Below are 15,647 nucleotides of genomic sequence, written 5' to 3'. Positions count from 1 at the left end.
TGTTTCGCTGATGAGGGAGGTGAGATGGGTGAAAGCAAGTGCTGTTCTTCTACATAGCAGTGTTGTGAACTCAGACATGTTAGCATTTTTACATTCACACCTCATCAAGTGCACCAATTTAGCAGAGAAAGTTAAGCTATTTGAGGTCACTGCCACACTTTCATACTGACAGTATTCCTCCCGATGCTTGTACAAAAAAATATGTGCTTCTGTCTGAATTAATTTAAATAACTATATGGTAGATTTATGCTTTTTAATGAGTCTTTCATTACTCAATCAGTAAGCATTGCAATAGAGCAGATTCAGTTAAACTGGAAGTGCAAGAAACACTCCCCTTATCTGTTGGAGGTCACTGAAAGGATAGACTGCACAATGCCTGCTTTCTTTTGAGCTGTTATAGATGGTTCTGTCAAAGCAATGAACTGTATTTAGAAAACTTTAAGTTCTAGATGTGGTGTAACTTGTGTAACAAAAATCCTTATTAAAAATATTATTGAATTTATGTAAGTACCTCATTTCTATATTAGTTATCAATCTTCTAAAATAATAGTGATTTTTCTATTAATAATTATCAACCAAAGAAATCTGTTAAACCTTAATATAATAGTTTTAAAAATTATTGTTCTCAATAATTTTTATCCAAAGCAAATTTTTTTTTGGTAAAAAAAGTACCAAAATGGATTAATACAGGAAGAAAGATAAAGTTTATTAGTTTTATAATTTTTTTCCAGGATGAATAAATACAATCTAAATAAATCCAAATATTTTCAGGATAAGAAATAGCTTTCAAGTGTGTTTCTTTTAGTAACTGTGACAAGTGTCCAGTGTAAGTGTCAGTGCTTCTCTTCGTCACAGACCTGTATTTAACAATCTTCTTAAAATGAATGGCTCACTTTCTGAAAATGAAATATGTAGGAAGCTTTGAAAACTTTGACAAAAAGGAAGAGATACCCCTTTTGCCCAAAGTTACATAAGTTAAGGTTTTATCCTTTACATTTTACTTGGAATAACAGTCAATAGCATTTAGCTGCTGAATACAGAATAGTATATTCAGAATGTAGACAGGCTTCAAACTACAGGCTACAGACTTCACGTGACCACATAGCCTCTAAGTGATAAATGCTGTTGCTAATTTTTGTAAGTTCTTTTTGGTCCTAACTAGTAATCAGGATCACATATCATCTATACAGATAGTTTGAAGATTTTCCTTAGCCTGGAATCTGTGTGAATATGATATTTTCTTAATTGAGATGAATCCATATCAACATACTGATGTGGAATAAACTTGTAAGAAAAGGAACTCCTATATCAATCACAGAAATAGTAACTCTCATTAAATGGTAGTAAATAATTATTTCCACCACATCCCTGCTTTTGAAAAGTGCTTGGTATCCTTCTGTGGAACTATACGGGACAGCACTGTCACTCTGTGTGACCATTAATATATGCCATTGCCCTCTAGTAACTTGTTGGAAGATATAACCTCGTTTAAAGCATGTGAAACTGAGTGATGGACTGACTTAATGCACTTCTTGTTGTCCAGGAAAACAGCTTGTGGGAAGCACATAATTTAGGGCATGGAATAGTCATCATTTCTGTCTTTATTTGGGAGAAACAATATATAGGGTACTGCCATTTGTAAAATATTAAAAATTTCATCCCACTTTCATTCTCTGTACATGGAAAAGTAATGCACAGAGAGATGCGAGCAATTTATCTGAAAACAAAGGTATGTGTAATTACGTAATTGAAAACTATAGGCAACGTAGAGTACAGAGCTGGGGTAATATTAGAATTCCATATTTTTTATGCAACTGCTCTTTCAACCGTTGAATTTTTCTTTTTCAATAGAAGTTTCTATGTGGATTTTTTTTTAGTGGTACTCTAAAACTGTTTGAAAGAAGCTTGTGAAATAGCATTTTCTTTTTATTTTAATCTTCTCTAATACATCAACACAAAACTCTGTAGGGATTTGTGCTGCATTTTCTTACAAGCTATTCAATTTCAAATATGACAAAAATTGGCATTTAATTCTCTTTTCTTGAAAAGAGACATTTCCTGGCTATATAGCATCATCTACACATTTGCTGTGGTCTGGAATTCTAGCGATTTTGTGTGTGTGTGTCTGTGTGTGTGTGTTGCAGCTGGAGTCATTAAGAACACGAATTTAATTATGTTACATGTTCCATAGTTAAATGTTGCTGCTGTACGGAGCTAGCAGTTGCAGCCCAAATGGTTTTGTTGTTGTTAATGGTATTAGAATAATGGCCATCGTATTCGTGTGTCTTCTGCTATTCGGTGATAATATAGGAATTAAAATAAAATCAAACAAATGCAATTCAGCAAATTTAAGTAAAATTCTGAGCTTTCATTTGCTTCCAGATTAAAAACTACTGATAACAGTAGGAATCTAAGTCTTTATATTATTCAGGAGAGAGATGGAAGGAATCTAATTTGTGGCTAAGGACTACTTTGAAATCATTGAATTTAGCTGTTTGCTGGAGTTGTGCATACTGTTGACGGATTATGGTTTCATTTTAACACAATTATGGGAAGGGAATGCCAGAGAATAAGCCTGTGTTCTTTATGGAAGACTGTTAACTGTATAGAACATTTTCATGTACATCTATGTCTATATATTTGCACATATGTATACACTCACACACAATTGCACACATGTGTTGCCAGTATTCAGTAAATAATTAAGAAATAATGGTTATTTAAATGTAGATAATATGCATATATTTCTCTTTCTCCAGTTCAAATCAACAGGCTTCTAAATATACAGATATATAGACAGATATGTTGCCTTTCTTTGTGATCTCTCCTAATGTAGGTGATCTGCAGTCAACTTCTAAGACACTTTTGACAAGCTGTAATTCTCAATAATCATTTTCCTCCACTTCTGTTTGGAATACCAAATACCTCTTTTGATCTTTCTTAGCTGCCAGATGAGAACTTCTTAGTACAGCTATAAAGGTAGCTGGAGAGCCTTGGCCATAGCCATGAGCCAGGGACAGTGTAATGACAGTTAAATTCTCCCACTGTTAGACCCCTCTTTTTGGACATGAAGTGACTTAAGGCTTGTGCACTAAGCGAGACTCAAAGTAAAGCTAACCCACCAGTCTTGGAGAACTGCTGAAAGTACAGTACAGTTCTGCTTTCCTAATGCTCCCTCGAGACTGTAGTGAATTGTTGACTTGAGCTGATTGTATACCGATAGTTCTCATGGGATGGAAACCAAAAGCTTTAGAGATCTAGTGAAATGGCTGTATAAATAAGACACATCACTGAGAGATTGACTATTAAATCCTGTATTAATCTGGTCTGAGCAGGAAGTTTCCAGAAGGTTGAGCATGCTCTATGTGAAACTAGGAGGTCATACAACTAATAATGTGCTGTGTGATTTCTGAAAACTGAGTGCCTTCCCAAAATTAAGTGGAGTCAAAAGGTATACTGTGTGACAGATGGAGCAATTGCATATAAAATGCAAAGAAATGGCATCAGCTTAAGCAGTAGTTGATGATTTTTTGCTCCCATTAGAGGCTTCAGAATGGATACTTAAAATGCAAGCACTGGTTAAACTGTGTGCATGGGACCTGACTACATTACATGTATATAATACACACTACCTGAATGGAGGAAGATTAATACATCTGGGAAGACTTGCAACCCCAGAAAATTTGTTTCTGAATGAGATTTTTGTTCGTTATCAAAGGAAATGTGAGCCAGAGGATGTGCTTATAGTGAGGTGACTTCTTCATTTGTGATAGATGTATGCATGACATTGAGAATGAATCTGGGAATACAAAGTGACTTTACATCCATAGGTAAATGAAATCAAGTCTTTTTTAAAAGTTTATTAGCACATGGGTCAGTGTTTCAGAATGAAAAACTTTTAAAGAGAGATGCTTACTGAATTAAAGTTTACAACCTTATTGCACGAATAGCTTCTTAGGGAGGAAAAAATGTAGCCCATATGAAACTCTGCTTTATTATGGCTACATTGATTGGCACTAGTTTGGAACTGGCTCGTATGTGTCTATGTTATTCTGTATCTGTACTATAGCCTGAAAAAAAAAAGAAACATTTTCTGGCAAGCAAAAATCCTTTACAAAAGAGGCTTGGGACAGTTCAGTAAGGGATCACACCGTGCCTTTTTCACTCAGCAATTAGTGGAATTGTAGGACAAATGAGAAGAAGTCACCTGGTGTTTAATATATACGTTATGAAGTCACATCTTTTTCTAGTTGTCATTAACAGTGAGGCCTCTTAGAACTTTCTAAAACATTCCTTGACCGTTTGGAAAATAATATCCTATCGTGTTAACATTTTGAAATATTCTTCTCTGGTACTTTTCACTGGCATGAAAAGTGAAACACAAACCTTGCAAACCAAGAACTCCAGTCAAACCGTAGGTTGGGCAATAGAGATACTTTTGGAATTCAGTCTTTAATGCACTAGATCAACCCTGCTGTCTGCCCTGCTCTCTGCCCTACTGCCAGTTCCAGGATTCCTGTTCAGATTTACCATCTGTGTTTCATGCGAGATGAATGAGAATGAGTAAACACTTCTTAGACTGCAGAAGGGCCAATCCTATAATGGAGTGATAATGTTTGCTTAGTGTATGGGAATCCAATATTTTTTTTTTAATCAAAGAATTAGAAGACTACCTTACTGGGGAAACTAAGATCAAAATGTCTTCTGTTATGTGCTTTCAAACTTGTGTCTAGGTGGATTTCTTTTCTATGAATAATTATTTCTCATCAATTTTTTACGTGAATCAAAAATAGTTTAAGGGCAATTTATGGGTGGAGTACTTGGTTTATCTAAATACAAAATTAATTTTCTTTGAGTAGCACTTGAGAAAGGATTCTGCCTTCATTGGGCTAAAACTAATTTGGAAAAATGTTTTAAAAAACAGACAAAACTGGTATGGTGACTGAGATTTAAAGCCTGTATCTAACATTCCTCAAAGAAATTGATAGGTTAGAGAACATCTGTATTTCATTGACAGTGATGTTTTACCTAGTTAATTAAGTACTGAATAGATGTAATTGAATGCACTCGTGTACTACATACACAATAACTTCTGTACAATTGCATTGAAGATGCAGACTTTGTGTGGAGTTGGAATCTCAGCCACTGCTTTTCATGTTTTGACTCACTAATCACTATCACTGCATATGTAACAGCAGTGTTTCCAGAAAATTTCTATAGGAAATCTGTATTTTGTCTGTATCAAGAAGACAAGCAAACCAAAACTCAAGCACAGAACCCAAAACTATATATATGAACAAATCTTACATACTTCAGTAACAATTAACCTCATTCTGTCTTACTTGGAATCATGGACTGAGATTTACTTGAAACCTTGAATTTTGAGGGATATAGGGACATTTTAAATAGTAGAATAAAAGGAAGTAATAAAAACATTATTTTAGCTAAATATGATGTCTCTGTGACATCCTCAGACTTCATACACAAAATCATACTTAAACAAGTTAATAAAGTATACTGTTCTTTTTCATTATGTCTTGAAAACATACTTCCAAATAAGAAAATTCAGGGAAAAAATTATTAGAATGGGCAGTTAGACCATTTTATTTGTTTAGTAGCTGTATTTCATTTCTAAACTAAATTAGAAATCGAGTTTCCTATTCATGTTTCACTCTTTAACAAGTAACTTTTTACATTACAGAGGACTACTTGCTACAGGAGTAAGCACAGTATAGTGAAACATCGGGTACAAAGATAGCTTGGTGTCATTCTTTTTTTCAATCGGAAAACAGAAGTATTGCCCAAAGAGAGGAGTGGGGAAAACTATGTTTATTTCCTCTTCCTCCCATAAGCATAGGCTATGGCGTGTATGGATGTGTGTGTTCATGTGCCTATCTGTGTGTGTATGTGTGTATGTATACACCCCAAAAGTATTTTGAGAAAGTTTATTGAATACAAATTAAAATGTATTCTTTACTAAATATTCTAACAAATAAGTGAAGTTCTTATCATGGTAAGTAACTGTTTCCAGTTAATTTCTAGTTTTTTCTAAAGAGCATGAATTGTGGTATAATATGAACCAAGACTACTTTTGGACTAATTTTATGTCTGGGATTGACTCAACTCTGTTTCACCTTTGTTTACAGTCTGTTGTTTTAAATATCTTTTTGCTCACATGGGAAGCAAGATGAAATTTTAAGGAGGTCTTTATGGTTTGTCTTGGTCCGTTCGAGTTCTGTAAGACTCAGTCATAATTTTATTTGCATTGGTTTCATCTAAAGTTCAGGTTGTGGCTAATGCTTAAGAAATCCTAATGAGGAGGAATAAAATGTTGTAATTGAAGATAGTGACTGAAGTCATTATTTCTTCAAGGTCACAGAACAGGATGAAATAAATTGCATTTCTTATGTAGAAACCATAATTTGGTAAATTTTTTAATATACTTTTTTGGTTTATATTATTCTTTTTTAATAGCACATTAATTTTGTTTTTGCAGAAATCACTTTTAACTGAAGTAACTGCTTTGTCACACAATATGATACATTTTTTCCAGTATTTTCAATTTGTTCTTCTTGACATTTTATGTTTATGTGCAGTTTGCATCTTTTTTGTTTTTCAATTTCAAATGTAACAGATTTTGACATTTTTGTTACATTTTTTTTGTACTAGTGTTTTTTTATTTTTGAGAACCTGCTGTTTTTGAATTGTCTTTTTTCCCTTTATTCTCCTCCTCACTATGATCCCAGGAGCCAACACAAAGAAAAGCGCAGATGATATAACCAGTAATGATCGTGGTGAAGATGAAGGTATTTTTTGTTTTTTCAAAGCTCGACCCTGATGCATGAACATAAACTTTTTAATTTTTATTATAATAATAATTGTTATTGTTATTGCTGTTATTTCAACATGATTTTTAGTCCCTTATTTGCAGAAGCACACTTCAGTGTGCTTCTTTATTTTCTTCTTTAGAAATTACTTTCATTGTTTATCTTTTTAAAATCCAAATTAACATATAAATAACTGCAGTTCCTCTGTGGCATAGGTGTAAAGGTTATTCCTAAATAAGTGTGAAGTGTGTAACATAAATATTATTTGAAACCACATACTTTCCCCCCCCTATTCTTTCTTAGGTTGAGAAAATGGAATTTAAAAACATGCATGTGCTCTTTTCCCTCCTACACATTTTGTAAATTCACCTGTTTGAAATTCATTAAAAGACTCACATATATCCTTCCTTTCACTCCCACTGTTTCCCCAGTGCACATGCTGTACATTGATGCAGTTGAATTCTGCTTTGTCTGTGCTATTTTTATGTATTTATTTATTTATTTCTCACAGGATGTGGTTTATTTCAGGACACAAAAATAAAGGAAGCTGTTGATGTTGCTTTATTGTTTTTTCCTGTAATCAGCTAGCCTCTGAGATACATTCGTTCTGACTCTGACCACATTCCCACTGAAATCAATGACAATCATTTTCATTGACTTCTTTCAGAGTTGGATTGGATTCCCTGAAAGGAAATGTTAAAGTTCACAGTGAAGTGCCCTAACAAAGTTTTACAAGGAAATACTTTTTTCTTGCCTTGGCACAGCAAAGCTATTTAGGATGCACTGAAATAGAAAGAAGTCATGAAATCTTCCTCCATTCTCACTATTCCTTTTCATTAAAGTTACACTGACAGTTTATTTTACTTCATATATTTACCAAATTAAGAAAATTATTTTCAAATTAATTGAGAAGATGACAACCTTAGGTAGTTTATTGGTCTATTTTTGGAGCAATGTGTTTCTTAATCCTCTCATGCTTGACCAATCCCAAGTGTTACTCCATGTCTTTTTTCCTGTTTTCTTCTATCTGACATCAGTTCAAATAACTCTGAAACATTTGTCCTCTCTGCTCCCCTTAGAATCATGCATACTGCATGGGGATACTAACTCCTCTTTTCCTGGGTGTTCAGCTCAATTGTAGCTCCTCTATCCATATATGAAATACCATGATAAAAATCTCTGGTCTTTGACTCACAGTGGTTGCCCTCTACTGTACCCCCTTCATTGCTGATTTATGCTGTTTCTTATAATACAAAGATGCTGTACAGAGCATTCCAAAATTGCCCTGTTATTTTCTGGATATCACCTTCCTATTTATGTGCAATACATGCTTTTTTTAAAATGATGGTGTCATCATTTTCTATACCAAATTCTGAAGTTAATTTTAAAGCAAAAGATAAGCAACAAGCAAACCCAAAATTGCTTAAAAAACTTACAATAGATATTGGGTTATGAATACATTATTGTTTAGACTTCTTAAAAAATTGTAAAATGTTAGGGTTTCATGATTAACAAAGGCATCCACTTTAGATCTAAGCACATAAAGCATGGAGCTCATTTCCTTTATGTTGAAGCTAATCATGTTCCCATTGAAGGGGAAGAGGAAACCTCCCATTGACTTCAGCAGTGAAAGATTCAACCCTGAGGTAGAACTATGTAATAAGAAAAGATTAAATACAACAAATTATGCCATGAGACTTTGGAGAGAGAAGGGAAAGGTAATTCCGTAACACAAATAGTTGTGTTAAATAATTGTTGCTTTCATTTTTTGAGGGCTTAGCTGTGCCTTCACAGAAGAAACATTTCCATGTACTTTGCTGAAAATGCCGAGAATAAAAAAAATACATCCACTGGAATGTACTTCATTGCTTTATATGATCTGTTTAATGGCTGCATTACTCTTATAATCACAACAGTTAAAAAGATCTTATCACAAAAGCTTTTGTTCTGCTGCTCAAGTACAACACTTAAAATACAACATGTAAATTTTTTATCATTTTATGTAAAGAAGGTGGATTCTTCAACAAGCCTTAAACTCTGACAACTAGATAGGTGTACACTGGAGCCTGAACTTATGTTCCTTGCACTCAGCTGACAATTTGTAATATTTAGGGTAGTCCATACACAGGAGTAAAGTAAAAGTGGGCCATAGGAATATGATCAGTCAAAACTGACCTTTAAATATGCTCAAATTAGTTCCACATATACAAAATGCTATATATGTGGTACCTCATTGCTGATCACATTTTTGGTATCTTAGAGTATTTTGTGACACACCTGAGGAGAAGGAAGAGTTTCCGAAGGCTTTCAAACCCAGGTCCACTACCTCTAGATATTTAGCTCAGCTTTTTCTTCCTTCACTTCCCTTTTCCACTGTTCAATATATGGCTAACCTACCCAAAAGAGACCACTGCCTTTTTAAATCCTGACTGAACAGTTCAAGACTGTTTTCCCTTGTATATTGTACTGTATGATTGAAAGAAGTGCTCCTATTCCACATGCAGATACACTGAATTATTTGTAAAAGGTGTGTATATCTAATGGCAGCTTGCTGAATTGCCTTCTGCTTTTTAAAGGAGCTTAGCCCCTGTTCCCACTATTTCTGTAGAGAAAATAAGTTCCTAATTTTGGTAGTCTAAACCATCTCTGGCATCAGAAGCCTAACTTTTTGGTTTTTATAGGAAGAGAGGTGAATTTGATCCTAAATATACCTCAAATCACTGATTAGTGGATCTTTATAACTCACATAGTATGAAAATATTACTATCAATTTTATATAACTTTCTTTCAGAAATAAAGACCCAGCTGTTTACTTGTTTGAAAGTAGTGAAGAGCTTTTCTGCATATACAAAAGATCAGTGATACCACTAAGGAGCATTAATTAAAGGCTGTTCTTTAAGGCTTAGCTACCGTGACAAGGAAAAGTACAACACAAAAGACATAATTTGATTTAAATACAAAAAATCTGGGCCATAAATCCACATGAATCCTCTTTGTTTGTTAACTCCTAGGCTATTTGAAAGAAGGAACAGTTTACTATGTTTACTTCTATCAGAACAATTTGATTTTGTGATATTATCTCTTACTGAACTATTTCAACAGTTACGTCTCAGTGAGGAATGGGAAAGTATGGATCATTATTGTAATGTTGTCATTAGATGTACAGATATTTCTAAATTGGCATATACTTGAATCAGAATATTCTAAAAAAAAAGACAAGATTATTCCATAATTTTTTTTCTTTAGGCTTTTAGATGTTTATATTCAAATTGAATTCCTTGTAATATTGAAGGCTTTTCAAGTATTCTGAGAACATTGCGGAGGCAGTAGTATTTGAAGTAACCAAGAGAAATATTCAAACTACAAATATTAGTCTTGTAGGATGATCCTGAACTCTGCAAGCTAGCTGATTAAAGTGGTGGTGGTGACTTTGAAAACATAGGAAATTATTAAGAGTATTTTTAGCACTGTTTTAAATCATTAATGTCATATTTCCTTATTTTTTTTATTTTATTATGTTTTCCTTACTTGAATTTTTTCAGACATCCATGATCAGAACAGCAAGAAACCTGTTATGGTCTACATCCATGGTGGATCTTATATGGAGGGTACTGGCAACATGATTGATGGCAGCATTCTCGCAAGTTATGGAAATGTCATTGTTGTCACTCTTAATTACAGGCTGGGAGTTTTAGGTAAGTTACTCTTTTCTTCATCACCAATTGCATAGAAATATTTGATTGCTTAATTTACCTACTGATTGATCATAGATCCTTGGGCCATTTTTGTTTTTAAAACAGAACATTCTTGCTGGTGGACTTTGATTTCTGTTCAATATTTTATGGAAATTGGGCTAGGCTATATTCTTTTTACAGTTGCCTTCACTTTAGACAAAAGTGACTGGATATTTATAATGATGTTACTGCTGGTTTATGTTAAATTTGTCATCAGATCTTATTTGCTCTTGGCTCAGTGATTTAACAAGTTTTAAGAACTTGTATGTTTTTCTTATTAAAATCTTCTTGATTCCACCTAAAAAAAAAAAAAAAGAAGAAAATTAATCAAGAATGAGTACTCGCCAGTTTCAAAACGATTGGTAATGGTAGGCAGGGGGAATGTGTTGCTATTTATCTGCACTTATTATTTTCATTTGCAAATTGTCTTTTAGGGCAGAAAATGTAGAGGTAATACAGACAAAACAGGCTATATAGACTGATAGATCTATGTTGCAGGTAATATGGAGTCAAGGGATTTCAAGGAGTAATGTAAAATTATCTTCCTAAATATAAGGAACTCCATAATCATGAATTATAATATTGAGAGAAATTAATAATTGTCTTTCAAACAGAACAAAAGCTGCATCTTCTTGACATTATAAATATTCTTCTGTCAGAATTAGATTGAATAGCAAAATAACCTTAAATCCATGACAATAAACCAAAAATCTTTTCTGGCTTCTCTGTGATTCCAGCTTCTGGATGTTTGCACGTACTAAGCTTTTCTCCAAATGAAGGTTTATTTATTGAAGTTTTACTTTTCCTTAGAAAATTAAGCTAAAAATTAGCTGGTAATAACAGACTTTAGAAATATTTTTTATCTTAATGAAAAAGCATGTAGTTTGTATAGAATAGCATATAGACTGCTCAAATGCTTGTATCTCCAGAATTTTAGATACACAAGGTAAGGTATAGTAATTTTGTTTGTGTGCTTTTTGATTTAGAATGGCTTTTACAAGATTTTTTAATGTTGTTTTTCTTGATAGCAAAGCTGATCTATATTCTTGGCATGTATTATTTTGGAACACGGGAAAATTCTTTTGCTAAGTTATCTGTTAATGTGGTTAATGTGTTTCAACAATGTTCTAGTTCATCAGAGTACTGAGGATTTTTTTCTTGTCTTTGATTTTGACTCTTGTTTAAATACAAAAGAGCATTTTTTTCTATGATAGGGTCAGATTTAAACATAAAGGCAGGAATATAAAAAGATATTTTGGTATATTTATGCCAACATCCCCAAAAAAAGAAAAAAAAAAAAAAAAAAAAATGAGTGAAGAACTCCTAAAAAAGAAGACTCCTAAAAAAAATTGTTGTTGTTGTCAAACAAACTGTATACCCAGGAACTTGGTAATAGTTATTTATCTGTAACGAAGGCTATTTAATGGATCTCTTAAAAGGTTTTGTCTTGTTTTTTTTTTAAAACTAAAATTGTTGAAGGATACAGATGATTAAAAGTAGTTTAAAATGTTTCATTGTCCAGCTGCCTCATATGAATCTGAACAAAAAAATGCAATATTTATATTGATGAACTCCCGTTTTGTATATTTATATTGGGGAAAAGAAAAAAGAGGGGGAGAAAGAGACAGAATGCTATGTTTCTATATTGTGGCATTTAGGAAAAAAGGCACAATACAGAGGCGTTCATGTATAAAACTGAAAAGTAAAACTGTAAGGATTGTAAATGGATTAGGAAAAATACAGTATTATATTTGGCATTAAATACTGCTTCTTGACAGTGGCAAATGTAACTTTTGAGATGCTATGGAATTTAGTCTTTGTTATAGAAAGTCTATGTTTGACTTAGAAAAACAGAAGATATTCAGAATATGCATATAGCACTTAAAAAATCAGAGGAATTGTGTTTTACGAGCATATTTCTGTTTTTCCTTTCTGGTGAAATGTAAATGTGATCCTTGAGAACTCGTTAAGTTCTGCCTAGACATTGGAAGATGTTAGGTGAATTCCATGTATTTTTGATTTGCTTCATAAGTAAAAAAAAATAAAAGAGAAAAACATTAATTTCTTTAGGTAAACAACCATATGGAAAACAAGCATGATTACTGATAAAAGTTAAAAAGTAGTATAATTACTATGACATACAATTTGAAGATTGACAATATTTGTATTCATTTCTTCTAGTATGGATTACCTTTTTTTTGAAAGATATGTTTATTTCTGTAAGTTGGTATGTTTCAGTTGCATTTGAGTTGTAAGTTTATACATAAGAGGACACGTACAAACCTGATTTTAATGACAGAGATATGTAATTCTATCATTATTATCACATCCTGTAACAGAGGAATATGCATTGAACTGATCACAATGATGAGTTACTGAAGACCCTTTGCATATATATATCTCTTTTCTTCCTCTGGAAAATTATCACTTGAATTGACCTGAATACTGGATGTTGTACTTACTATAAGTGTTAGTTCTGTTCTTGAGGCAAATTAAATTATTTGCCTTTCACTCTGTGTTATGTCATAACAGCAATAGATAGAAAATCTATTAGGACTGCATAGATAATCACTGGATCATGTTAGCCAGACAAATCACAGAATCATAGTCATTCTGGGGATTGCATCGGCCCATGTGTGGGACCTTGCACTTGGCCTTGTTGAACTCTTCAAGGCTGTCAAGGTCCCTCTGCGTGGCATCCTTTTCTTCTAGCACATCAAGTGCACTACTCATCTTTGTGTTGTCCACAAACTTCCTGAGAGTGCACCCAATCACACTATGTAAGTCATTAAAGAAGATATAAAATAGGATTGGTCCCAGTATGGACCTTTGAGGGACACACTAGTTACTGGTTTCCACTTAGACATTGAGCCATTGACTGTAACTCTGGAGGATGTGGCCATCCAGCCAGTTCCTTATCCATCTAACAGTCCATCCATCAAACTCATATCTCTCCAATTTGGTTTCAAGAATGTTACAGGGGACCATATCAAGTGCCTTAAAAATGCCCAGGTAGATAACATCAATTGCTCTTTCCTTGTCTACTGATGCAGTCAGTTCATCATAGAAGACCACCACATTAGCCAGGCATGATTTGCCCTTGGTGAAGCCATGTTGCTGTCTCTAATCACCTCTCTGTCTTCCATATGCTTCAATATAACTTCCATGAGGATCTGTTCCATGATCTTACTGGGCATGGAGGTGAAGCTGACTGGTCAGTACTTCCCAGGCCCAGTTTCTTACATGTGGGAATCAAGAGCTCTTGTGCTCTAAGAAAAATGAACCTTAAAGAGCTACCAGCTTTTTTCTGCTCCTTTATCCCTGAGCTCAGTTTCCCAGGGGGTCCCATCTACTAATTCCTTAAACGACTGAAAGTTTACTTTCCTAAAATTCAGGGTCCTGACCCTGCTCTTCAGCTGGCCCCTATCCTTCAAGATTGTGAATTCCACCAGGGCATGATCACTGCAGCCCAAGCTGCCACCACTCTTGACTACTTTTACTAGTTTATCTGTGTTGGTAAGCAACAAGTATAGTAACACTTCTCCTCCAGTTGGGCTGTCTATCACTTGGATTAAGAAACTATCCTTGGTGCACTCCAAGAGTTTTCTGGACTGCTTATGGCTTGTTGTGCTGCTTTTCCAGAAAATGTCATGGTGATTTAAACTCTCCAGCAGGATCAGAGCCTGCAACTGTGATGCCTCCTGTAGTTAAAGTAAGAACGCTTCATTGACATCTTCTCCTTGATTGAGTGACCTGTAGTAAACACCAACTATGAGGTTTCCTTTGTTGGCTTGGCATCTAATTTTCACCTCTAAGCTCTCAACCTGTTCATTGCTGTTTTTCAAAGACAGCTGTGTGCAATCAATCCATGTTTTTTATATAAAAGGTAACCTCTCACCACCACCTCTCCTTCCTTGCTTGTCACTTCTGAATAGTTTACAGTCATTGATTACAGTGCTCCCGCCATGAGATTTGTCCCACCACATTTCAGTGACAGTGATTAGACCGTAGCTTTCTAGCTGCACAGTGGCTCCCAGCTCCTTTTGTTTGTTAACCATGCTGCATGCATTGGTATAGAAACACTTCAGCTGGGCTATCGACCACATCGCCTTTTTAGAGGAAAATGCCCTAATTCCTTTGGGGAATTTCATAGGTGTTTCCTTGTTGCTTCCTAACATATCAGCAGCCTCCAGCTCTTCTCTGTCACCCCAAACTCCATCCCTTTCCCCTGAAAAATCTAGTTTAAAACTGTCCCTATAAGTCTGGCCAGCTTGATGGCAAAGAGGCTCTTGCCTCACTTGGTCAGATGAATCCCTGCAGAGCAGGCAGCAACCCGATCACTGGCAGAGCGGGCAACACTACCCGCACACCCTGCCTTCGCGAACTGCTGCACAAACTGCCTGTGCTGCTCCCAACAGACGCCCTCCCTGTTTGCACAGCCTGACTACAGTGCTCCTGGCAGCTGGTGTTCCCCAAGGGCTGGTCATATGTGGCTTCCCGTGGTTTGAACTAGCCCCAAGGAGCGCTGGCACTGTACCACTCTTGCCCGTCCCTCTCACGCGATCTGTCTCCTGTTGGCTGGTACCTTCCCTACCAGCAGCCCAAGGGTGTTGGGGGCCCAGAAACCCCCTCAGACATCCCCTGGGAACCTGACAACCCTTGCAATGCTCTCAGCAGGAGGCGACTGCTGCTGCTGTCGCCTGTGCTAGCATCAGCTTCCCGAGGTTTAAACTGCGGGAACAAATCCCAGTTTGAGATCCTGTGAACCAATCAGTAACGGTGATTACATATGTTTTAGAAAGCCTGGATTTTGGAAAAGCATCTTCATAGATGAGTGAAAATGAAAATTGTTAGGGATCACTGACTTTACCTGACCATCCTTCACTGAGTTTATCCTCATGAAATACCTGTATAGCCATGGAGTATTTGTCAAAGAAATAGAATATAAGCTATATGGGTTTTTTTTACTGCCTTCTGATGTAATATAATTTTAATTATATTTAAAAGAATCTGTGATTATTCTATAACTTACTGAAAGTTATACATTTGAAAATGATTTGAAAAGACCTGGTTTTAACACACAACA

General features: G+C 35.0%; 1 protein-coding gene across 1 annotated transcript in view; it reads left to right on the top strand.

The window, feature by feature from the left end:
* The window catches only part of LOC104158717 (neuroligin-4, X-linked-like), a gene marked incomplete at its 3' end in the record, with an annotated part of 47,860 nt that extends 37,338 nt beyond the window's left edge, over positions 1-10,522 (top strand). The window contains exons 2-3 of the mRNA XM_009696439.1: positions 6,747-6,806; positions 10,370-10,522. Coding sequence (XP_009694741.1) covers positions 6,747-6,806; positions 10,370-10,522 — 213 coding nt within the window. The remainder of the gene's footprint in view (positions 1-6,746; positions 6,807-10,369) is intronic.
* Positions 10,523-15,647: the final 5,125 nt, after the last annotated feature.

The sequence above is a fragment of the Cariama cristata genome, unplaced genomic scaffold (genome assembly GCF_000690535.1).
Source record: "Cariama cristata isolate BGI_N322 unplaced genomic scaffold, ASM69053v1 scaffold8463, whole genome shotgun sequence".
NCBI lineage: Eukaryota > Metazoa > Chordata > Aves > Cariamiformes > Cariamidae > Cariama > Cariama cristata.
Note: the sequence above shows the minus strand (reverse complement) of the source record. Positions and strands in the feature narration are given on the sequence as shown.